Consider the following 26988-nt stretch of genomic DNA (forward strand, 5'->3'; position numbering starts at 1 on the left):
TCATCACGTCTGTATTTAAAGCTGCTCTATGTAACTTTTTTTCCTGCTTGGCACCATGGAAATGTTACTGCTTTGCCTGGGAGGTTCCACAGTACAGCATTAAACTGTATTTATTAATTTGCAGGTGTTTTTGTTGCTAAATAATACCTTCACAAACCTGCTCTCCACAGATCTGACCTGTATCGGGTCCATGGAGATAGGAAAGTGAAATGCCATACAGGGGAACATTCCAACAAAGCAAAACATCTTCATGGAGACAGCAAAGTTACATAAAGAACCTTTAAACCTCCATTGGGTTAACATTAGACAAACGGTTTTACACCTGATGTGTTTACATTTCCTGTCAGAGGCGACGTTTTACATTTTGAGGACTTTTCACCCTTCAACAGACGGAATATTCTGTTTTAAAAGTCCTTGGGAAACGGTCGTGATATTTCCTCCCTTTACAGCAGTGGTTCTGGGTCCAGGGATGAAGCGGGGAACATTTAAAACACCCTCCAAATGCAGTGCTAAATGTAGCTTACTTATGTTTTGCCTGCTTTATCATGTGTAAAGGTTATTTTTTTGCATTTGGGGGTCGCAGAGGCCCACAGTTGTTCTTACGGAGGTTAAAACCGCTGCTCTACAGGCCGACGCGTGCGGTTTTCGGGTCTTTTCTGTGTAATACCTGGTGTAACAGAAAACAGAAATATAATGGCTCCAGTATCAGTCAAAAACGGTCGATATTTGGCGGTGCCTCGGTCTCGCTGTGCCCTCCTGTCATTCCCAATTTGTCTTTTTGAACAAACGAATGAGTAAAAATGGAAATGGAAGAGAAATTGGGCTGAAAATATGTACAAAATTAAAAAAGACAACTTTATTAAACCTATGGGGAACAACCAAAACATGCAAGAACATAAAATAATAAAAACATCTACATTGCTTATTTACAAATTAAAGTGATAAAGTGCAAACTGTTTGTCCACATTTACAAATAATATTCAGTATATTTTTTCCAAGATTGAATACTAATTTGGTGGGTAATGTTTAATTTCACAATATAATGCATATAAAGTTTAAATATTGCGTTGACAAAATTGTTTCCCAAATGTTAATATGCAATCAAGTAAAATTGTGTTCTATTTTTGAAAATATAAAAAATTCTTGTAATAAACTTTCTTTGTGGTTTTGTTACCTGCTTTTTCCACAAAAATATTCATATTTCGTGAAGTTATGAGGTTGAACTCGCATTATGTTCCACTTTTGCTTCCATTCTTGAATTGATGTGCTTGTTTACAGATTTTTAAACACTCAAAAAACAATAACCCAGACACAATTTACATTTCATTCTTTATCCTTTATTAACATATGAATAAGTAGCATTTTTATCCTACAAATAAATAACTTTTCCATCAACAGTTTGAATTGGTTTTGTAGTTTGAAAAAAAAAAATCTTGTTTTTCCGGCGTCAGAAACAAAAATCCAACTCAGAACAGAAATGAGTTTTTGAATGTTAAGTTTGCCTCAATAAGATTTTTTTTTTTTTTAATAAGACATTTTGATGCACAAGACTTAAATAAGTCCTGGTTTAGTTTTTGGTTCAGTCTCAACTTGTCCTGGTTTAGAACTAATGTGGTCTAGAAACACATTCTACACAAGTCTTTTTTAAGACCAGGTTTCCTTCTGATTTAAACTTTGTCTATTGGCTTTAAGTCTTTGATAAAAAACGGTTTAGATCTGGTTAAGTCCTGGTCTGATTTTAGACAATCCTAAAACTAAACTAGGACAAGATCAGGACCAGGATTAAACCACGGTTGTGTTCACACTTGTACATTCGCGACACTAAAACTGGGACTAGAACAGGACTAAACCGGGACTGGTGAAAGACCAAAAACTTTCACATCAAGACTAAAATGGGCTCAAATTCGGGACCAAACAAAGTCAGGACTAAACTGAGCTCGGAATCAAACAAGGACAAGCGTGAACCTTGGTTAGTCTCCATCAAGACCAAGTTAAGGGTCTAGTTTTAAACCAAGTACAGCCGTCTCATAAACCTGGATTAGTCCTGGTTTAATTCTTCAATCTTGCCTAAGACCAGGTTTTAAACTGGTTTGTAAGACCTTTGTTAAACGCACTTGTGTCCTTGTCTTAAAGCGGTGTCAGTCTTAAATTGGGCTCTTTCAGTCAAGCTGGTTTTGAAGCTTTTGCCACGTCAGACAAATGAGCTTCTATTTTAGTCCAGGACGTCTTTTGTGTCGCAGATAATTACCTTTGTTACACATTTTTTCAAAACAAAACAAAACAGCTGGTGTGAACAGGTTTGTGTTACAAACCGGCAAAGATCATCACTTCTAAAATAACGCAGTGATGTGATTGGAGCCTAAACTCAGACATATTTAGCTCTTTCATTTAAATTTACAGACAAATATAATACCAGGTTATATATAGAACTGGTTTAGATCTGGTTTGGTTACATTTTCTATAGGGGATAAAATTCTGGAGAATCACTGCTTCCCAAAGAACGCATTTCCATAAAATCGATTTCAAACATTTCACCATCAAAACTCTAAAAAAAATATTAGTGGCAAGAGTCGGCACTTCACCTTTGAGACAGACTAAAGTTAAACCATTTGTTAAACCAAGACACGCCGTCCACATTTATGACGCACGAGTCAAGACCAAGTTAAGCTGGCCACATAAATAGGTACAACGTTTCAGAGTTTGAAAGTTTTAAGAAAATTATTAGGCTTTTTTTGTTTTTAAATATCAAGACGTGCACAACATTTATACATCACAGAAAACAAAATTATAAAAGGGAGTCATCTGAAATTGAGACGTTTCCACTGCCATCCGGGTGTCACTTTCAATCTGAAGGTGCTGAAACTAACTAACTCTGAGTCAGGAGGAATTATAACCTGAAACATGTGACTTTGTTTCATTGAAGCCTGAACTGATTGGCCTTTGACTGGCTTCATCTCGCATTCTGAGTGTAGCGTTGTAAACAGGAGGTCAATTGAACCTTAATCTTTTAAGTTCAAACAAGGATTGTTTGTCAACAGAAATGGATGAACCAATCAGGATACATTGTTCAGAATACAGTTAGTAATATCATAGAACACATGACAGTATGATTGTGTAAGTTTAGGCTTCAAACAGCACAGTATTAACAAGTGAAAAAAAGAGAAGAAAACGCTGCTTAAAAGGTGCAATCTTTCTTTCTTAAATCGCTGATAAATGCAAAAAAAAAACGGTGACGCTGTTTTTAATCTTTTGTTGTGCTTTTACGCTCAAATATAATGCAACTCCACATAAAAGTATTCAGATTACAGTGCACCGATTGAACCAGAATACGGTACAGAATACATTTTCAAACTATTCCAAACTATGACCTCCATTGCGTATGTATCATAGAATAAACTAACCTGACCAAGCCCAGCGTCGCTTTTGTACTTGATTTTAATTCGATTGCCTGTGATGACTAAGTGGTTCTAAAACGGTTTTTGAGCAAATATGAGCATTTGAGTTTAACAATATCGACTTACGTTGTACCTAATGAAGTGGCCAGCAAACGATTCAGTCCTATTTGAAAGTGTCTGTCCATCAGTGCTTTTCTGCATAAATACATGAAAATAAATATGATGGAAAAAAATTGAACACTGACTGAAAATAAAAGTAAATAAAATATACTGTAATGTTTAAAAATAGCACAATGAACAAAGTGTAATTACGTCTCAAAAAGATGAATATTGTGATTAAAGTATATTATTTTAGCAATTCTAATTGAAGTTTTATATAGATTAAATCCAAGTGGCAATTGTCTTTCTTTTAAGCCATTTTGTCAGTCATCAAATATTCTGGCAGTAAATGTTTGTTTAAATTATCAAAAAGTGGAGTTTTTCACAGAAATATGCACCAAAACTAAAATAGAATACATTTTCTCACAATATTGACATTTTTAGACACAAAATATAAGCAAAAACAACACTTTGATTTAGAATAAAACAAAGAAGCTAATATTGAAACTCTAAGACCAAATATCCTCTATGTAAATTACAAAAAAGTCTACGCAGCCTCGGACATTCCTGGTAAGAAAATAATAAAAAGTCATAATCATAACGATGGTTGAATACTGTCTCGTGTCAAAATGTATCCAAAAGGTTTTAGAACGGCGACGCTTTCTTCATGCAAAACGGCCTTGAAAACGGGTTTAGGTCCCTATCTGGTCTCCGGGTTTAGAGGCGGGGCCACACAGGCTCGAAGAATCAATACGAGCTGTAACGATCCTAGTGAAAGAAAATAAAGATCAATTGAGTTGGCAAACAGGCGGCTTTTTTGACAATATTTAAAAGCGCTGTACTTATAAATAAAAATGAGTAAAGTTCATTTTACTCGTTTTATTAGTTTTCCCCCGGTTCAGAACATTTCTTGTAAAAGCAGCTCCCAGGGTCAAAATGAGACACGGTGTGCTGTCTGCGACTAATTACAGAGCGCTTTAAACTTTAAATAATTGTAAAAAGCACTCAATGTGAATCATTTGGACGCTCTGAATGCATTGGTTCAGTGCGGGATAAATTTGAACACTTTCAAATCGTTTTTTAATGAACTAGTTCTGTTTTTCACATTTTTTAAGGCGGTAAGACTCTGGTAAAGCACCTTAAACCCACAAAGATTACGATAAATGATCACAAACATTGGTTCTTTTTAAAGATGGAGGTTTAATTACCTTCTGATGATGGTTCACGGTCAAAACATGGCAAGAAAGTAACTACATTTCCTAATTTATTTTTGTTAAAAAGAACCAAAGTTTGTGGATGAAAAAAAAAAAACATTTAATATTTTGATTACTACAAATACCATGTTATACCACATTAACCCTAATGCAGGACAATCCCAGCAAACCCTTTTGTTGTTAATGAACTAAACCTGTAATTTTTGCAACAGCCGCGCAAAATTATCATGAGAAACATGAACTGATTGGCCTTTGACTGGCTTTATCTCTGCATTTTGAATATAGCGTTGTAAACAGAAGGTCGATGATACCCTAACCTTTTATGTTCAAAGGTTCTTTTCTGTCCTTTTTCAACAGAAATACCTCCTTTACACGTCTTTTAAACTATCACTCGCTTCTAATCACAAAAAAACAAGATATTAAAATGTATTACATCATTAAACATCTACAATATAGTTTTTACCCCCTTTTTAAAAAAACTGTCAGAGAGAAACATTAACCAAAACGATATAAAAGTTATCAAAAGAGCTGTGGAACTACGCAATAAGTAAATACATTTATATAAAAGCAAATTCCTCTCAAATTATTATCAAAATGAGCATAGTTTGACATCGCTTCTCCCCCAAACCAAAACTAAACTGCGTTTGTACAGTTTTCATACAGATGTAGTTGGTGCTCTGACCTGGATGGTGTTCATGACGCCGTTGGCGAGGACGGCCATCTTTCCTGCGACGCTCTTCACTCCCTGTTTGAACTGAGTGATGTCGGGGCCCGAGGGGAGAACGCTGTCCATACCTGGCGACCGCCCTGGGACAACAATCAAAAGATCAATCGAACCGCAGTCGAATCGTGACTTTCATTCAATATAAAACAGCATTAGGTCAGTGATCAGTTTGTGTCTTTTGAATTGAGATCTTGAGCCGAATCACGCTTGAAAATCAGATCGTTTTTGTGTTAAATAAGACTGTCATATAAAATTAAAGGTCGCGCTGTGGGAGTTACAGGTCAGATCTGTGGAAAGGTGATCAGCGTAAGAATTTAAACTTTGAAGAATTGTTGAGGAAAGATTACATTACCTTTATACAAGATTATAAAAATTAAAGATTATTTTGCAATATCACGAGCCACAAAATAATCGATATTGTCTGACGCAACAATCAGTATCACAAAAAAACAAATAACTAGCAACAAACCAAATAAGACTGATCTTACTTTATTATTTTCCTTATTCAATCTAAATTTTCTTTAATTTAGTCCTGGTTTTGTCTGTTGAATTTTGATTTGGACAAACTTTGACTAATACATTAAGGCAGGAACATATAATTTAAAAGATTGTGTCAAAAAGTATAAGAATATCGCAGTACTTGCATAACAGAATCATTTCCAATATCTCTCAGAATCAGAAGTTGAAGTGAGTGTTTTTACCTTTGCTGCCGTCTCCAAACAGATCTGAAGAGCTGATGGACGAACTGCCGGACATCGTCTCCAACCTCGTCTTTGCGTCGTACTGCACCAAACAACATATTTATACTGTCATTTGTATTAAAAAAAGAAAAGAAAAATCAAGGACACAGATGAGGGACTCTTTTGTCCTGAGGGCCGTTGATCTCCTCAAACAGATAAAGGATCTGATCTGTTCTATTATTGTACTACAGTTTTTGCTGTGGAACAAAATAAACTAAGAAGTATAGACGTATCTTAATCTCTATAATTTACATTCTCCTGCACACAAAAGCCAGTCAATTAATCTTAATTGATTTAATTGGCAATATTTTTTTTCGACTTTTCATTTTGTAAGGACTTTAAAAATGACAAGCACAACAACGGAAAGGAGAAAGCATGGCGTTAGTTATAGCTGGAGTTTTGGAAGTGACTGAACAGTTTAATCTGCCTTTTCACTTATGAAGACAGTTTACAAAATGTCTTGCGCTTTTGACACTGCCTCGTTCGCAGTTAGTCAAATAATTGATGCAAACGGCCTTAAGTCGGCCAAGAATGTCTGTAGTTGCCTATAAAAGACTGCATTTTAGATGTATCCAACTGATCTGATGGAGAAGCAGAGGCAGTTCATGATGCTACACAGGGGAAACTGGACTCTCACCTCGGCGCTGATCTCTCGTCCAAAGAACATGTCGGAGGAAATGGCTTTAGCATTCGCAAACTTCTGTCGAGCCTCGTTTGACTCGGACACAGGGGCCTGCGCTTCGGCTTTCCTCCTGCTGGGCAACCTGAGAATTACAACACAACTAGATATTAGAGCTCATGGACATTTTCTGTGGTTATTTAGTTTTAAAGGACACATTATGCTTTTATCCAAGTTTTAACACCGTTCCCTCATCAAAAAAGTGTGATTTTGGGATGTGTGATTTTTGCAAAACACAACTCTAGGTACATTTAATGTACCTAGAGTTGTGTTTTGCAAAAATCACACTTGTTTAGTTTCAAATTTCACTGATTTGTGATTTCATAGGAAGAAATGCATTGGTCTCCTGTGCGGTGTTTAAGTCCATAAATCATTGCCAGACTCGTTCTGAGCATTTCAGCTTCAAATCACGCTAATTACAACTGCGTCCTTGTCGGGGCAAGCTAGCTTTTGTTTATTTCTACATGGTAATTCCCTATGTTGCTAGTAGGGGGAATGAAAAGGTCAGACGGAGCAGGTTTACCTCTCTCCGATGGGCTGGATGCTGGACACGGTCACTTCCTCTTTGGGCTCCTCCTTCTCCAAGGCCCAGGAAGCGGTGAAAGATCCACCGTCACTTTCCCACCTGGAGCCAAAACTCTCACCCATCGTGAACGGATTATCCTTATATCTGCACACAAGATTAAAGTATTATTAGATTACAGTTGGCACAACACTAAAAGTACAGTTGAACGTTTCTCTAACATGTTTCTGTGGGGGAAATTATACTGTGGGACCAAATAACCCTTTAGTTTGAGTTCCAATAGTGTTTCCCATTTATAGATAAGTAAAGTAGTTCATAGTATTCTTAATTAGTCGTAAAATCTTGTTAGCGATATTGACAAAAATTTATACCTCTATGTATTTCGGTCATGATATTCTGATTCAATATTGTGTCAATCCAAAACAAATGTGTTAAAATGTGTCTTTAAATGCGTTAGTTGAGGTTTAATCATCAGGCAAATGTGAAATGTCTGTCAAGTTTATTTATAATTTTTGTTGTTATAATCAGCTCTTTTTGTAGCTTTTTTTTTTTACACTATATTATGTGAATTTCGATACATGTCGGGTGTTGGTCGTACTTGGGGGGCCCAGAGGTGAACCCTGGCTCGTCGAACAGGTCCAGTTTGGATCTGGACGAGGTCTTGGCTCCGACTGGACTCTCCTGTTCGATCACCTGCATCTCTGACATCACCGAGTGGGACACGGCGCTGAAACACAACGGGATTACGATCATGATACGCTGCGATTCCAGTTTAATCCCAAAAGCAGAGGTGACAGATGGAAAACAAAGGTTCCCAAAGTAAGAGCAAAGGCTGTGTTACTAAAAATGTTCCATATATACAAACATAGTTCCCCTTTAGGCCTTATCCAAACAGTTTGGCAATAGGAAATGACTAGGATTCGGGATAAGGGGGAAAATATATCATGATTTTGGTTTTCCCCTCTTAATGGGTCAATCAATTTAAGTTAATTTGTTCTTATAATGAATGTATGTATAATCATCCAATTTATGCATTTCTCAAACCTCAGGAGGTCCTCTGTTCTCGTGTTGGTTTGATTTGTATTTTTAACAGTCAATTTGTATTCTTACTCATACATTTTTTACCACTTTTCCCATATTCCCATGTATTCTTAATACAACTTTTAAAAGCTGATAGTTTTATTTTATTCTTTATCCTTATTTTTACAAACAAAACCCAAAATGACCAGAGAGAATAAATCAAAGGAAAAACACAGGTAGACCTCAACCAAACATAAATACAAATAAAATCACAGCATGATTGAATTTAAAAACACATTTCATTTAGTCCAAAGTCTGTCAAATTTGTCAATTTCCAGATTAAGCCTGAATGTCATTTTCTCCATTTCTATCACGATTATTATTTATCCTTGAACTTCAGTTGGAACCTAGTGAAGGAACACTGGGCGGTTGTTTGTTGTCCTCTATGAATAAAGTTTGATAATTCATGTTTAATACACAATGAGTTACCTCCTGTTGCCGAAGCCCATTCCCAGCCTCTCTGCCTGCTCCCTCTTCTTTCCCTCCAGACTCTGAAGTTTCTTTTCTTCCACTTTTCTGTCGATCTCCAGCTCTTTGTAGGCCAAACGCATTGAGGTAACGCTGCAAAACAAACACGAAACACACCATTTTAATGAAAAAGCATGTGATGTTCAAGGAGCAGGTCGTTTCTATCACAACATAAAGACATTCAGTAAAAGTCAGCAGGATTTGGAAACTAGATTTCTCATTAATTTTGACATTTAGTTTTGCATGTACTGTAGGTTTAGGGGGAGTAAGTTTTTAAACCATTATTCTTGATAGTAGAAAAAGCTTCAGTTGTAGTCATCTTTAGATCGAGAACTCCGATATTAATACTGTTCTGTGGTAAGACCCGCCCACAGAACAGTATAAATATCGGAGTTCTCGATCTAAATTCTTTTATTGACAATGACTCTTGGATGAGAGTCAAAACGTCTATTTTTTCTAACTGAGTCCAGATGACTACAACTGAAGCTTTTTCTACTATGGAACACGCCTGGACGAATGAGGGATTACACCGACATTATTCTTGATGTTTCTGACTAAGTAGTTAAGTCAATTTTGCATTAAGAACGTGCTAAAATGTGCATACATGTATTAAGCCGTTTGTGTTCATTTAAGTTTCAAGCAGATCTGTTAGCTGTCATTTTAAATATTTATTTTAATTATAGACAATATTAAACTTTTGCATATCTCCAAAACAACAGTAGTATTAGCCATTCTATTCTAATTGTAATTTCTCTAGAAGTGTGACTATATTGTGGAAGGTATTTGTCCTTCACTAAATCGAATATTCTAAATTGTGCATTATATTGAAGGCGAGCCTCAGTTTGTTCCGTTGTACTCACATGGATTCCTCGGCATGTTTCTTGGCCTCGGCCACCTGCTCCTCTCTCATTTTCTCTGCGACTTGAGCTTGTTTCTCCACCTCAGTGAAGCTCTTACTGCTCACCTTCTGCGCGCCCAGGCCTTTCTTCGCACCCAGCTACGACAAAGACAAAAACACAGCGAGATGTGTTCTATCAGAGCCAAACCAAAGAATGTATTTACGTTTTATCAGAATCTGAATCAGAATCAAAATGGGTTTATTGCCATTGTCAATGTGTCAAAGAACAGAAAAAGAGGAAGTTGTCTTGGTGATTCCTTTAAATCTGCTTTGGGATAACAATAAGCTTTAAGATAAAAAATAGGCTTAAAAGGTTGAATGGACGATTTTTTGGCCAAAATTTGAGTCTTATTTCCTCGTGGCGTGGACTGCCAATTAGTCCTGCCACGTATCAATCATAAAACACACCTACCGCTCACCTGCAGCTGCGTGTGGCTCGTCCCCCGGGAGCAGCACGGTTCTGCGTGTCTAAGCGCATTGATCTATCATAATATAGTTCCCTCAGTGTACGGGACAAAATGAAGATGGAGATAGACTGTTCGAGTTGACTCATAAGAGACGGAAATCTATGGGAGACGAGATGCGCTCCGTCGCGCTAATAAACAAACGCACGTGTGTGTTGTATCAGTCCGCACGGGGGCGTGGCATGCGCACTTCCACCTGCGTTCTCAAATCGCCGAAAAATCGTCCATTGCGCCTTTAATATGTGAAGTAAAACTCAACTTTGTGTACAATGTCCATAAAACGACTGAAATTTTCGCCAAATTAAATAAAATGCTTGTAGCTAATCTTTGTCATGGCGGGGTACATTCAAAATTACTAAATTGTATTGTTCTGTTCTTCTGTATTGTTCAATCTGCTTTTTTTTCTCTTTCCAATTGATGTGAAAAAAATCGACCAATATTCGACACCATTTTTTTTCCCTTTTCCGCTTGACATATAAGAAAAAAATAATACTTTAAAGCCCATAAATCTAGATTAGTGGTTTCAAATGATAATTGTTTATTGGACATGTTCATTTCCTTGTGCACATTCACATTCCATTCTCACACCGCAGTCGTTTCCTCATTTTATTCCCACAGTTAACAAAGGGTTGATTATTTCTACAGTTTGCAAAGGTGGAAAGCAGCAGAGCCTGAGTTCGCTTTGTTGGTTAGTGTTTTGTTTGCCTTGACAATAATGGAGTGGATTAAAATGAGTCTAGCGTTTTGGACAGCTCATGTTTTGTAGATAAAGTTTTTGGATGGAACGGTGAATAAATGAGAGCAGAATAAATGAGCAAAGAGCTGAATAATCTGGTCTGTTTTCTTCCCTAACGTGAGACGAATGTGAGATAACTCCATTGTTTCTGCAAGTTATTTCACTCAGAGCCACCAGATTTGTATTAGGACACTAGAAAAGCAAGAGGCGCCAGTTAACCAACATATTTTTACTTTAAGTGGTCAACAATGGAAACCGGTTGACCATGAATGTGGTTGTATTTAGGTAGTCGATACAGATTCAGTCTTACTCACCCCTTTCTTAGCTGCCATTGGCTTCTTCTTTCCAATGATTGAAGGTTTGACATCTATAAAAACAAATCAACATCAGTTTTAATTCAACCAAACCGTATCACTCATCAGCCATAATATTAAAAATCACTGCGGACCAGGAACGCCCCACAAAACTAGACAAAAACTAAGCATAAATAAAAACATTGCACAAGAGCTGCAGTGTTCACAATTTTCTGGTTCTAACTGATCAACTTTGGAGGAAATGTCACTCGTCAGTGGTGGTAATGAAATGGCTGATGAATATACAGTGAATGTTCAGCGTTTCAGACCCGGGAGTTTCAGAAACCAGCGTCAGGCAAAATGTTAAAAAAGCAGCAGCGTGATGAAGTGCGCCGCTTTGAAGCCAAAAAGTGACCGCTTTAAAGCACAATTAATTTAAAGTTAAGGACATAGTCTGTATAATGAACTCAGTCGCAAAAGAAAGCTGAAGAAGCTAGTGGAGTGGCCAAACGTATTGACTCTAAAAACTTTGTGAAAACGAACAGGAAACAAGTGCAGGTCATCTAAACTGATATTTTCTAAGCCCATATGGAAGTTTAGACGGTAAATAAATACAATATAATTGCTGTGTAAATTAAACTTTAAATGAGTGATATGATGTTTGTGAGGCTCGGAGCAAAAAGACCTCGTAAAACACAATCTACTCCTGGTAAGTTTTTGATGAGGGAACATTATAATAACAAGATTAAAAGCACCGAATTTTGTAGGTAAGGTTGTTTATTCAAATATTTGTGTTTTTCATAAAAAGGCACAAATTTTATAACACCATACTAGCACACCATCGGGCAATCATGACAGACGAAGAGCAACCATTCTAAAAGCGAATAACATTGCGATAATTACACTGAAATTCTCAGAAAGTGTTATTATATATATCACATAAAAGGAGAAAAAAATATTTAATTAAGTGTGAATGAAACTGAATTAAAGGTGGAATGGACGATTTTTGGGCGCCAAATCTGAGTCTCATTCCCTCTTGGCGTGGACTGCCGATTAGTCCTGCCACATATCAATCATAGGATGCACATACCGCTCACCTGCGTGCGGCTCGTCCCCAGGAGACGACTCAGTGTACAGGACAAAAGCTAAGAGCTAACAAGAGACGGAAATCTACGGAGACGAGAGATGCGATGTGATCCGTCGCGCTAATAAGCAAAAGCATGTGTGGCCGCAAGGTTTTTTTGTACGGGGGGAGTGCGCATGCGCACTTCCGCTTGAGTTCTCAAATAGGCAAAAAATCGTCCATTATTCCTTCAAAGATTTCACGGTTTCACGGTTATCAATAAAACACCAAATTTAAAAAAAAAATCTCTCTATTACCATGTTACCTAGATTTACTGAATACACTTCTCTGCCACATCACTCTCTTCTACTACAAAGTGTATTGACAATTACCATTGTATAAAAATATGAAAGATGCAACTTAGTAATCTTAAGTCATTATTCATTAACAGGCCCGTCACAGTAACACATTTTGAAGTGCAAAATATTGCGGAATAAATCCCAACACAACAAACTTGAAGCAAGATCATGTACAATATCGTAAATTAACAAAAAACTGAGCTGCAAAAAATAGAATGGTGGAGTGAAACGCTTAGATACGTAGTTATGAGTAATAAACATTATTTCTAGAGCTAAAATCATATTGTAGTAGAGAAAAATAACAAAATGTTCACTTCTAATGCATAGAAAATGTACCCATAGTAAATAAGGACGACCCAAAAAGGTTATTGTTCATCATTTATTACGTTGATATAGTAATTATTGTGACAGGTCTATATTATACAATTGGTGACTAGAAACTATCTTTTTGCACACATCTTCCTTGCACATCATTGTCTACACGTCATTCTAGCGCATCTTTGTCTACACGTCTTCCTTACGCATCTTTGTTTACACGTCTCTACACATTGTTCTTGCGCATCTTTTCTACGCATTCTCCTTGCGCGTCTTTGTCTACACTTCTTTGTTGCGCATCTTTTTTTCTACACATTCTCCGTGCGCATCTTTGTCTGCACATTCTCCTTACATGTTTTTGTCTACATGTGAAGAATACATGTTAGCTCACGTCACTCCTCGCATAGCAGTCCTTGTTTCGTGGGTTAAAAAGTATTTCCATTGCACAATTAGAAGCGCGGTGCAAAGAGATGTCACACAGCCATGCAGAGATTTAAGACCGACCTGAGGAGTTACCCTGAAGTGTTGTGGTTTGCTCCAACGACAAACGCATGGACGAGTCTATAGTGCAAAGACAAGACGGTAAATGCCAGCTTTGACAACCACCCGAACCAGATCCGCTGTCTTGGAACTGAAAATGATATTAGGGCTGAATGATCCAATTGTAATATATCCTGACGAGTAAAAGGGGTTTTTGATCTTTGCAATGATTGGTTTTCACGGCCAGGAGCATTCACAGTTGGGAGATACATTTGAACTCTTACAGGAAACGCACATATTTCAGAACAAGATTGCCGAGGTTTGAACTACAGAGTGGGCAGATTTTATATATACAAAACTCAATGGAAATAGGTTAATCTGTTGACTTTGCTAATGCTCCTTGTGTTGGACCAAAATCGAACGTTCTATCACAAACGAGTGAAGCCAAAGTCTATATTAAAGCAAATGTTTTTGTTAATGACATTTATGTCATTTGTCTCCTCTCATCATCAGTAACATTGAAAGAGAATGTTTCACAGTGACTATGTTGTCACTAAATTCTCATCAGAAGCACACATCATTGCAAATCTCAGTTTAAAGTTATAGTTCAATGAGCCTTTAGCGCAGATGCCAGCCTTATATACTAATTATAATCTAAAATAAAACACCAAAAGGTTTACACACTTGACAATGACCTTTAACCAGGTTTTGCCCTAAATGTGGACGATGGGTTTTATATAAGCCCAAACCTTCTTGATTACTCATCATTTAATGCAGGGGACTGGCTCCATAGTTTTAAAATCATACTGGCTGGGTTACTAAAGACACATCTCCATAGCAGTGATACGATGTGATCCTATTCACCTATTCCAGAAGCCCGTCTGGGCGCCGCCATACGACGTATTCCTTCTGCTGGTTGTATTAGTTAACATAGGCGACCTCCAGAGAAAAGTTCTACATAGACTAAAAAGCAGTTTTCGGGTCGCCCAGTAAATTGGTGCATTGTTGACTTGTTTTGTCACATGAACACAGGACATTTTATATACGTCAATCTACTTTATAGCATGTTTTAGCGGAGAGACGTTTCCCTCATTCTCTACTTAAACTTTCCAATCCCGCTGGACCGGAAGAGAGATTACACCAGAAGTGGCAATCAACTGGGAAAAGAGGGAAAAGTGGGCAGGACGGAATAAGGTCAATCATTTCTCACTAACGCAGACTTGATCTTGTTAATTTCCAGAAAATAATGCATCTAACATTATCAAAACTCAACGTATTTCATAAAGACATCGAAACGGGGAGTAGAGATCAGATAAGTTAAATAATTACTAAAAAAGCAGACAATAAACCGGATCGATCAAACCTTTAAATAGGTTGTCGCTGAGTCAAAGGCAATCAATTGATTTGACGAGTGTCACGGCCTTTTGTCTGCTCAGGGCAGATAATTCCACCTTCAACCTCGTCACTTTTGTTTGATAAAAGACGAAAGGAAGGCTTAAATGTATAGACAGTACTGGCATTTTTTACATACACGTTTGCATGATTCACACTGCAATAAAACTTAAATGTTACTTTGAGTGGTTTCACGTCTTGAACACTTTGTGCAGCGCTAAATGAAAAGATGGAACGGAAGAAGGAATGCTGTCGGACAAACTGCAACAGAAGGAATAATAAAGAAACACTAAAGATGCTCTTCCAAAAATGTGTTGACAGGCAAAATAGGTTCAGAATATGTAGAGTGACAGGAACACCTTTTAAACTCTTCAATCCACTTCTCTCAGGTCAGATGAGTCTGGCATTTAAGTGAAATAATTTGTGTATAGACTGAAATTTAAGCATGTAAACTCACTGAAATAGAATGAAAATGTAGATGATTGTTTATCTATTCATTATTACGCTATTTTAAAAGGTCAAAATAAAAACTATGATGCATGCAGGCTGCGAAATAGACAGGGGCCCGGGGCCCGTAAGCACTCAAATCGCCGGAGGGCCCGGGGTTTGAATTAGGAGCCCCCGTGCCCCTGTATCGAAATTCCTCGAAAAAAATCAAGATTTAACTAGTAATTTGGCCATATTTGGGGCATTGCCCCTTCGCAGTATTCTCGCTTTTCATTGGCCGAGCGGTGTCCGTGATCTAATTTCGATGAAAGCGGGAATCTGATTGGCCGCTGCGTTCGGTCGCGTTCGGATGTACTCGGAAATGCCCGGTCTAATTTTGCGCCAAAAGTGATATCTAGGTTGGCGGGCGTCAATCTACTCAGTCCACAAGTCTTTTTAAAGTTGTTTGCAACAAAAGCTGTAGTTTTGCACATTAGGGACAATGTCAATGTGGAAGTATCCAAGGGCCCCAAGGGCCCCCCCTTTGAACTTGTTAGCAATGTATATGTTAGTAGTTTATTTTGTAGGCTGTGATTTTATATATTCCACAAGATCTCCTTGTGTCAAATGCTGTAAACAGTTTACATCTAAGTTTTGTATCTAAGAAACATTATTATATTAAATTAAACAGTATTAAAGATCATGAGCTCTGGTTTATAGGAATTCAGTATTTGTGCTCTTCATATCAAATAAAAGATAAAAGTACTTTAAATTGTTTTACATGCTAATAACGAGGTTTAAAACAACACATTTATCTTGTTCTTATGACGCTGCGATGCCGCGCGCGCTTGTGGGCCCCTGAAATTGCTGGGGGGCCCCTAACTTTTTTAGATAGGGGGGCCCCTCTGGCCCCTAACTTTGAAAATCTATTTCTCAGCCTGGCATGTGTTTAATTGCAATGTGGAAGAGACTAACTTACTGGTAACTCAAAAAGTACTTACCGTTTGCTTGGAGTTCATTTAACTTATATATACACTTTGATTTTAAAGAGAAAATATGCCAAACAAGAAAGCTTTTTGTGTTATGTTTTAGTAACTTACTACAAAGCACTTGGGTTCATTTATTATAATAATGTATTTATTTATAATGAGTTAAATACTTTCATCAATTTATTCCTTCCATATTTTTCAGTTTCAAAAAAGTACCAAAGTATACAGTTTTAAAATGTGTTTTTAAATATGCGACACACTTTGGATTACAGTATTAACATTCTTATGTGTTTTTAGATTTAAAATATAGATAATCGTGTAGTCTTGGAAAAGAGTGTACTGTGATTGTGTGTATTTTATAGAAGATGTTTTTGTGCACTGCTGTGTTGAATATTATAAGAATAAAAACATTGTTTCGAAAGTAAATTAAAGTGAAATCACAAAAAATGACCATAACAAGTACCCATTTGTGTGATTACATGCATGTTAGCAGCTCTTTGACAGCATGTAGACTGGGATACTGCACATATCAGACAGAAATCGGACAAAAAGCGTATTCTGAATATCCTGCATATTCATAAATGTGACTGACGCACAGGACTTGGTTTACAGCTGTGTGGACTCACCGATAATGGCTTTAGGAGACGTGCTCAACCCGTCAATACTTGGGCCCTCCTCTGGCTCTAGCAGAAATGACATGATTTTTGTTTCAAATTTTAAATAATTCCCACATTTTGACAAAATATCTGTGTTAATTAAACTTACGGGCGTCTTCTTGGAGTTTTAGACTGGATTCTGTCGGCAGTGAAGTGACAAAGGAACCGTTTTGCTCTGGTTCAGTGGGAGAAGCCATGTTCCAGTCGGTAGAACTGGAAACCTGAATTTAGTTAAAACATGGTCCATGATTGTGTAAACAAAGGGGTATGAGACGTAGGTAGAGTAGACGGAGGAAAGGGAGATGAAGAAGTGGAAGAGAGCGTCAAGGTGTCAAATCAAATCACGATCTAACTTGTGATGATCTGGAGATTGTTTTTATGGTGATTAGGTGCTTTTGTGTTCAGTTTGATGTGTGATCTCTAGTAAACGTTAATTCTCAATACATAATTATTAGATTTAGGATGATGACTTCTTACACTGAGCTAAAGACATGGACAAACCTGTGTATGTTCTGCAAAGAAGTCCGCCTCTTTCTTCTCAGCTGCTGAAGTGTTTGCTCCGGATGAAGACTCGATCCACAGCTGTAAACAAAGGAGATTCACCGTAGAAAAAATCTTGATTTGACTTGCTCTTCCTACGCTGGGCTCTCTGTGCAATCTGTGTAAAACCCTTCACTTTATCAAGAACTTTTTCTGGGACGATGTTTGTCAATTTATCTTGCGCAAATTTTCTGCAAATGTTCTCAGATTCTCTCACTGAGCATTGTGTCAGGTTTCTCCTTCACATCTTCTCTGCTCTGTGTTCTTTCACTGGTGGTTTCATCTTAAGCCTCAGAGGAATAATGTTGCTTTGTCTGCATCCAAGATTAAACCGTAATTTCCAGGCAGTTCCATCGAAATTAAACCACTGCTTTGCACCCGTTTTAGACACTTAGTTTGACAAACTCCTGGATGTTGTTTTGATCACATGCAGACACTTTCACAACATGTGAATAAAAATACTCCAGAGGTCTGGGACAGTGTGTTTCAGAGGTGAAGAGATATTTAAGGTTATTAAGGCCTTTGTCAGTAGGAAAGAACAATACATTTTGAAGCTGTAAAAATCACATTGATGCACATCTAACTTCTAAACAATGTGGGTTTGTTTTTCAGCTACAGCAGAAATGCCATTTCCTGCCCGCCTCCTGAGTTGTGATCTCAACACAAAACACAGACACCAGTCCATTGTTTACAGCGAATGCGCAGCGAACGGCTAATTTGTGATTGTATCATTAACTACAGTTGTTTTGTTGTATAATTGTGTGTTTTGTCTGTAAAGCACTTTGAAGGCATCAACATCACTGGGACAGACTGGAGCAAGAGCCTCATGAAACCCAGACACGCACAGAAAGACCTCACATGACCTGACTTCGGTGGTTCTGTAAAGCCATGTGAGCAGAGACATATGCGTGTGGCTTTACTCACATCTGTCCCGTACTTGGACAGAGCGGCGTTGGCGAGCTGCCGGATCTTCTCCCGGTACATCTGAGCAGCGCGGCTGTTGTACTTTGCGTTCGTGTCGTTCGTGGAGCACCCGTGTTGACGGAAGAACGCCGTCTGTCCCAAAAGAAACAAACCATTACTTTATTACATCATCATGACTTAAAGACACTGATGACCGAGTGAAGCCTGAAGAATAAAGCTGTACGGTGGAAGCACCGAACGTCAAAGAAGGAGAGGAAGATGAAGAAGAGTCTCCCTGGAATAAAGCCGGTTGTTGTCTGAAACAACAACAACTATTCTAGTCACAAAGACATATCATGACCTCATGGGCTTTGTAACACCAAAGCAATGGAAGGAGTACTTTTACGGACTACGACAGAGTCTGAGGACAGTCTAAGGAATAAAGTGTCATAAAGTCTGGCGGTAATGTAACACTACGAAAAGTCTGAGGAATAAAGTCTGGCGGTAATGCAACAATTGGATGCCAACCGCCATAAAACAACAACAACAACAACAACAACAACAAAGTCTAAAGAATAAAGTCTGGCGGTAATGTAACTCTTGGATACCAGCCACCAGGGTCTCTGAACTAGTCTCCGGTCTGGAGAGACTGGAGATGGTGGAGGAGAGTGGATCGGTGGTCGAAGACGCTCTGGACGGCGTGGAGGAGCAGCCTTTTCTGCCTGCACGTGCCCGGAAATGTAAAAAGTCCCTTAGCTCGTCCGAGGGTTCTGGGAATGAGCAGCAGGATGAGGCTGAAGCTATTGATATCACGAGTGAGAGCAGAGACTGTAAGGTGATCATAAAGCTTGCACAGGATAGTGCATCCTTTAAGGAGTGGAATTCAGTGGCATTGTCAAAGAGCCTAACTGTAGCTGTGGGAGTGATCAAGAGTGCGAGTGTCCTTAGAGATGGCTCGCTGCTGGTTGTGTGCAAGGACGCGGCTCAGCAACGGAAGGCGATTGGAACTAAACGTCTGGGTGGAAAGGACATTCTTGTGTCTGATGCTGAAAGAAACACGGTCAGAGGAGTTATCGTAGGTGTCCCTACGGCGACGTCTGTGGATGAAGTTAAGGAGAATTTGACGGGAGCTACGGTGGTGGACGCTAGGCGGTTGAAGGTGACCCGGTCTGGGGTAAGATGTGACAGCTTGTCGGTAATGGTAACACTTGAAGGGAGGTGCCTGCCTAGTAAGGTGTTCATTGGGTTCATGTGCCATGACGTTAGGCCATATGTTCCACCGCCCCTGCGTTGCTTTAAGTGCCAGCGCTTTGGGCATATTGCAGCGGTCTGTAGAGGGAGGCAAAGATGTGGTAAATGTGCAGGAGATCACGAGTATGGGAAGTGTGACGTGGGAGCAAAACTGAAGTGCTGTAACTGTGGGGACGAACATAGCTCTGCCTATGGGGGATGCAGGTTTAGCAAAAGAGCTGCTGAGGTGCATAAAATAAAGGTCTCTCAAGGTATATCCTATGCAGATGCAGTCAAGAAAGTTTCAAGTAACGAGTTTAGAGTAAATACAGAGAGAGGAGCCAGCGCTGCTCCCAGCCAGGGCGAAATGAGAAAGGCCAGCGTGGCTCCCAAGAAGTGTGAAGGTTTCAAGAGTGGAGGTCCCAAGTGTGCAGGTTCCAGAATTAATGAGAATACCCTGGTTGTGGATAGAGAGGATTTTGTACTCTTTATGGTGGATGTTGTAAACTGTGCTGCTCAGACTCAAAGCAGAACTGAAAGGATCAGGATCATTGCTAAAGCTGCAGGGAGATTCCTTGGAACAAAGGAGCTTGATTGGGCAGATATAGAAAACAGGCTAAAGGCGCTAAATGGGAGTCGGAGTGATGGGGGTCTGCTTTTGGGGAGTCAGGGTGATCAGAGTGACGAGATGGGGGTGGGGGTGGTCTCCTGTCCTCGTCCAGTCTCGTAGACGCACGGCTACCAAGCAGCGACATCAGTGGACATATTAAAGCCTATAGAATGAAGCCTAAAGAATAAAGCTGTACGGTGGAAGCACCGAACGTCAAAGAAGGAGAGGAAGATGAAGAAGAGTCTCCCTGGAATAAAGCCGGTTGGTCTCTGAAACAACAACAACTATTCTAGTCACAAAGACATATCATGACCTCATGGGCTTTGTAACACCAAAGCAATGGAAGGAGTACTTTTACGGACTACGACAGTCTGAGGACTACGAAAAGTCTGAGGAATAAAGTCTGGCGGTAATGCAACAATTGGATGCCAACCGCCATAAAACAACAACAACAACACCATAGAAGAAGAAAAATGGAAAGGAATAAAGTCTGGTGGATATGTAACACTTGGATACCAACCGCCATAAAACACCAAAGAAGATGATCAAAAATCTGAAGGACAGTAGGTGGAAATAAGCTTTCGTAGCAATAATCTGGTACAAGCGTCCTTGTCCTCAGGCATTATATAACTGTACGCTGTCCTGTTTAATAATATTCAGTAAATACAATAAAAAAAACAAATTAACCATATTTAGCCTATTTTATTACATTGACAAGCATGATGCAGTGTGCAGTGAAAGTTGGTAAAATGACTCTTTTTACACTTTTCCCAATGCTCTTTTTGTGGAAACCAGACACATACAATGAGGGGGATATGGGTGAAGTGCCTTGCCCGGAGATAAAAGAATAAGACTGCAGGACGTGAGCCTGTGTGACAACAAACTCTAATCTGATATAAGGAATTGTTACAGCTTTTGGGCATTTTGTTGTGTCGCAGCTCCAGAAGAGACACTGTGTTTTCTGTGGCTGTGGCGCTGCACAACAGAACTCGTTGACTTGAGATGGGAGATTTATATAAAAACAATGCATATTTTTGGCGCAGGGAATTACACCGTTACAAATGTGCAGAAGAGACGAGTACTTAGGGACCGTCATCAAAAAGCAAAACCAAATATGGAAACGTTTTATAGCCGAGCTCAAATAGAGCGATACAATAACACAACAAATACACCATGATGGACACCACAGCAACCTTTATTTTTTTATATGAGGCTTTATTTGTGTTTTATTTATGGAATATGATATAATATGAAAAATAATCTTCACCAAATTCACAGCACTTATCTACTACAACCTTTATTTTACTACATTTTTATGATGAAATATGATGAATTATGGATATCAATCTTCAACAACTTTTTTATTATTGGATGTAGGGTCACCAAATTCACAGCACTCATCAATAATTGAAATATAATATATTTTGTTCATGGTTTCTGTGCAGCAAAGCCCCAAACTATAGCTAGAATTTCAGAAATGTCCCATATTTTTAAATTTACTTACGGTTGAACAAAGAACTGCATCAAATTCAGTTGTTAAACCCTTCACCCTAAACATACTTGAAGTGAAACAAATTAATTTTGTGGGAAAGCTCTCCCTACAGAGTGAAATTCCATTTTAAATGGGGAGCAAAATATTTAGTTTTTTGAAATTGTGTTAAATTTTGCATAAAATTCCATGTTGGCGTCCCAAGCAAAAAGTCAAAGAGACCCATGTCATATTTGTTACTGTGTAGCCGTAGTGATGACAAAAGTCTCATGTCATTCAAAGAGGAAAATCGCCAAATCTTTGAAATTGAAACATGCTTAAACTTTAGACTTTTACAAACTCCTCCAAAGGCGTTAGCCCAATTAACCTAATATTTGGTGAGACTCATCTTCAGGAATGGACCATCAAAAGTTATAAAAAAAATCTTTAAAAAATGACTGTCTTTGTGCGGCACAGCCACAAACTTTTCCTTATAAAATAATTTAAAATATTGACATTTTAAAGTAAAGGGGAGAAGGTGCGATAGCGCCACAGATTTGGCAGTAGGTGTAATAAGAGGAGGAAAATTGGGGCGACCCCTCCTCTTGTGTTGCGGGGGCGTGGCGAGGGCCTATCATTGCTTGCGGCTATACTTTTTGATTGTTTTTCAATATGCTGTATAAATACATTTTATTCACAATGTGGCTGGATGCAACAGGACACGCTGATGAAAAACTGGCCAATTTTTTTATAAAAGTTTACTCTGGTTACCCCAAACAAAACTGAGGCTTCAACCTCCTGATTTTAAAATGTGCACAGTTTTAGACCAGCCTTGGATTGACAGAAGGATTGACAGCCCAAGCACCGTCCATGGGCCCAAGTAGCAACTCACAAGGCGCATTCTCTTGTGTTTTCAATCCATAAAATGTTTTACAGTTTGAGAAAGAATATTACGCATGAACAAAAAATGTCCCTGCAGCTTAAACAAACGTCAAGGCAAGGTTTGTCAAAATTCCATGTACATAAACCATCTGTGATGTAACCAAAGCTTTAAACTGAGAACAATTGCGATTTATTCATAAATATTAAAAAAAACATTGGATATGACGCCTGAATTTGTTTGGTTCTGAAGACGATTATCCGAATCAGATAGCAGATAGCAGAATGAGCCTCACGAGTGTTAGTTCCTACGACAGCTGGAGATAAAGCGAAAAGTATCTTCACTACCTAAACCCCAGCACGGGTTTAACAATGTTAAATGTTTTTTGTATGTGATAATACGGTCTTATTTCAATACTTACTGCATTAGCATTGCCTCCAACCTGCATACATCTTAGCTGAAACCAGTTCCAGTTTGAGTCCAACTCAGTGGATCTAAGTAAAGAAAAACCGACAAACAAGCTCTTTGTCAATACACACACACAAGCTAAACATTTGACATTTGGCTTGATGCTCACAAAGTTTCTACATCTACATATTAGTTTGTAGTTTTCACCTGATGAAACTGAGGTGAACTCCGAGAGAGCGGTGGATTCCAGAACAGTCGATGCACAGGAACACTCCGTACGAGATACTGGCCCAGCTGGGGTTCTTGGCAGCACAGTCAAAACATGCCTAAAAAGAAAGCGCACACACTACTGAATGAGAAGCAGCAGCAAGTGGACAAACTCATCAACAGTGAAGAATATCCAGATCTCAGGAGTCTCCTTATTATTACTCCTACAAACTAGCATCACAATCATTTCTTATCCCCTTCTCCACAATTCCACTGAAAAGACAAAGTGAATCTCAACACTACAATTGTTATAGATCTTAAATAACAATTGGTGGACAGAAAAGGAGTTATCTAATAGTTCAGAGTCAGAAGAAAAAGAATCAGAGAGGCTTTAATGCCATTGTCGGTGAAAATAATTAGAACGATGAGGGTCATCCACAAACTTCATCAGTTTGACAGAGGTGCAGCAGTTTGTACAGGTACATAATCAGGGCTCATCATTTTGATCAAACACAGGATATCTCACAATATCAAACGTTAGACTCACGATTATTGAGACATTATTATTGTGACAAAACGACAGTGAAATCTTTAATTTTTTAACCTTTACTATTACTCAAGGTTGTGACCACCTTTACAAAATGTTGCATTCTGAAAGACATATGAAGTGAGAAAAACAGCCAGATAAATTATATATTGTATATACATATATATTGAAATCAAAAATATTAATTTTCTTCTTCTAAAATGGTCACAATTATATATTTTTTTGGTACTTACAATCATATTGTGATCTGAATAATCATGATTATCCCATTAACCTAATAATCTAACCTAAATAGTCTAATTCAGTTAAACAATACCATCTTTAACAAACTATTGAAATGTTTAAGAACAACAGGAGATAAAGAGAAATATATAAAACACATTCCTGTGGTTATTAATAAGTATTTTTTTTATTTATATTCATCATAGTTTATATTCTTACCATTACTATTCATCATTTTATGCTGCACCATATCGCCGAAGCAAGTTTCTAGTTCGGAAATTTTGTTAACAATTACATTCATATTAAAAATGTATTGAATAATTAAAAATGAAGGGGTAATCCAGAACTAGCCCTGCCACAAACTCAATATCAAAACCACAACCAAGATAATACTACACATTTGCAAAGTAGTTCCATGTTCTATATGCAACACTTTGAGAACTTTCCCAATTCAAGAGACACATTCAGTTTGAAATGTTAATCTCTATTTCTCATCATTCTGGAACCCATGGATATATATTTTACCCACTGATGGTTGGCATTTAACGGGGGAGAATCTATGTATGGTTCGAATTGACCAAGACATAACATTTAAATGAAGACAACTTGTAAAAGTAATTATTAAGACATAACATTATCAACATTAACTTGAAGATGTAATTATTATTATTACATAACGCTATCTAACGTTATCTGCTTGAAAAGGCTAGCGGTTAACACATTTACCGTATGGTACAGAGAACAGTCACGTCTTCTATTTGAAACAACTTACCAATGCACCATAATTCAAGGTTTACGTTTAAGATATAAGGATGGCTTTATTGGGAATGTGTTTATGTGTATACACCGAACATTAGCAAATAGAAGAGCCGCTTTTCACGTAAAACGTTTACGTGGCCTTTGGTTTAACATTAGCCTTAGCATTAGCCGACACCGGGTTAGCTTTGCCTTTCTCACCCAGATCACGAAGCAATTTGGACGTGCCAATTGAACAAACACACACAGAAACATTGAACGGGCATTGACAAAGTTGATATAAGCTACCTTATTGGTCGCGACGGATCGTAATCGCTTGAAAATGGTAAGGATTTCGGTCTTATTTGGTTCGGTAGCCATCTTGCCACTAGGACGTTTTTCCATGAGCTGACGTAACTACGGGTTCCTGGAAAGTCCAAATGAGCGGAAAAGTGAACCTTGGTGTTTAACCTCGAGCGGACACGTCATTACAGTGTACACACTTCGACTATGGATCATCATGGATCTCTTATATCATCGACCTCGACGAGTAATTATGTCAAGAGCAAAAATAAACAACTTCAAGTCTATAGGAAGGTTCTCCTTTTTTTCTATGTATGACTTAGGTTGGTAGGATGGCACCTGTGGAAAATATGTATAATGGTTATAATGGTTTTACTTCCATTTAGTTCATTTAGTTGCAGTTTGTGAAGAAATTTTGAAAAATAAAAGTAGAGCTGTTTTTGTTTTTTGAATTAAACTACAATTTAAGACATTAAATAAAACTAAGCATACAGGCATTATAAATAACTTGAGGCAACAGAATATTATGAATTAGGAAAAAAAAATGCAAAGAAAGATAACCTCTGTGGTGTCATCAAAAGGCGACGTGCCATTAAAAACACAGAGACAGTTTACACTTAACTGACAATTTTCTGTCAGTTTAAACCATCATTCAACAAAATTAATGGTGTTATCTCATATTGGTTGTCAAAACATAACTGTTGTGTCATTTACATGGATTTTAGCTTAGCTTGTATACATTATGGTTTTCAAGTTGTGACGTTACCTCTACGTTGTCATATTTGTGCTCATGTCCAATTAGCTAAAAGGAGGCGTTGCAAAAGTTGTGTAAACTACTATGAGTCTCAATGATATCTGACACTGCACTGCACATACATACGACAGTGTGCGGGCACTACGAGGATAAAGTAATTACATTTCGACATTAAAGTAATAATCTTATGAGATTAAAGTCAAAGTCAGAAAAAAGCTGTAAATTAACAAGAATATACTTGTAATTTAATGAGAATAAACTCAAAATGTAACGAGAATAAAGTGATATATTAATTCATGAGAATAAAGTTGTAGTTTAGGGGCCGGTGTCAATGTTCAGATTCTAAGTGACGTTTCAGCACCACGGCCAGGACGCAAAAGAACGGGCTTGGATGAGTTGACAGCTTAGGACTACACAAAAGCCTGCAATAGGTGTTGAAGTGTTTCCTGGCCTTTAAAACGATTCAACCCTTTACTTTCTCCATGGAGTAGCCGTAGTGCATGGGTTCAAACAGCAGCCATGCTCCGTGCCACAGCCGCCCGCAGACAGGAGGAGAAGCCTCGGTGTTATATTCACACATGTTCTGCTCCTCTAAGTTGTTTCTCTACGTGGGCACTTTGCGCGCAATCACTATTCTTATGAGCTCATTGTATGCACTTAGTTTTGTGCACCGATTCTAACCTTTTTGTCATCCCTTGGACAAACTCGGTAAAACACACAGAACACAAAACAGCTGTCTGCAGTCTGTGCTTCCTCTCAGCTCCTCCTGTCTAACGCTTGGATCGTGTTTGGCACAGCCACAAACATGTTTTACACACACGCCATCATCCATACCACTCATTCCACCTCTTACAGCCGACCACAGCCTGACACACCCATGTAGCCAAGGCTGATGACTACAATGAGAGGATACTATAAAGCTCCAACAACACAAGTGCACCAACACCGGAGTACGTCATTTTACACTTATCCCAACTGTGCGGCACTGCAGCTCCACCAGCCCGTAGTGCTCTGATGTAAAACCTATGCACAGAAAAAACTCATATGAACAGTGACTTTGAACAAGTTTAGAAGGGTGTGGAGGCAGAAGTCGAGGGAGCAGATTATTGGTGAAAATGGTCCGAGACTCCCTAGTCTTCTGTGGCTGTGGCTCTGAGTGCGGTCACTGTCCTGCCCAGTGTCCTGGAC

The 26988-nt window shown here is 38.3% G+C and overlaps 1 protein-coding gene across 1 annotated transcript; it reads right to left on the reverse strand.

The window, feature by feature from the left end:
• Positions 1–1315: 1315 nt before the first annotated feature.
• Positions 1316–25197, reverse strand: arfgap2 (ADP-ribosylation factor GTPase activating protein 2). Its single transcript, XM_072465195.1, has 17 exons — positions 25053–25197; positions 23240–23358; positions 23046–23118; positions 18458–18589; positions 17483–17575; positions 17103–17196; positions 16964–17020; positions 13567–13611; positions 11335–11387; positions 9783–9919; positions 8884–9015; positions 7973–8101; positions 7375–7521; positions 6810–6936; positions 6134–6215; positions 5391–5515; positions 1316–4262 (listed from the first exon to the last, which is right to left on the reverse strand). Exons 1-17 carry the CDS (start codon positions 25146–25148, stop codon positions 4242–4244), a joined length of 1662 nt encoding a protein of 553 aa, XP_072321296.1. The 5' UTR covers positions 25149–25197; the 3' UTR covers positions 1316–4241.
• Between the last annotated feature and the right edge of the window lie 1791 nt (positions 25198–26988).

Source organism: Eucyclogobius newberryi, unplaced genomic scaffold, assembly GCF_026437365.1.
Source record: "Eucyclogobius newberryi isolate DKJ021-1_F unplaced genomic scaffold, fEucNew1.0.hap1 SCAF_5, whole genome shotgun sequence".
Classification (NCBI taxonomy): domain Eukaryota; kingdom Metazoa; phylum Chordata; class Actinopteri; order Gobiiformes; family Gobiidae; genus Eucyclogobius; species Eucyclogobius newberryi.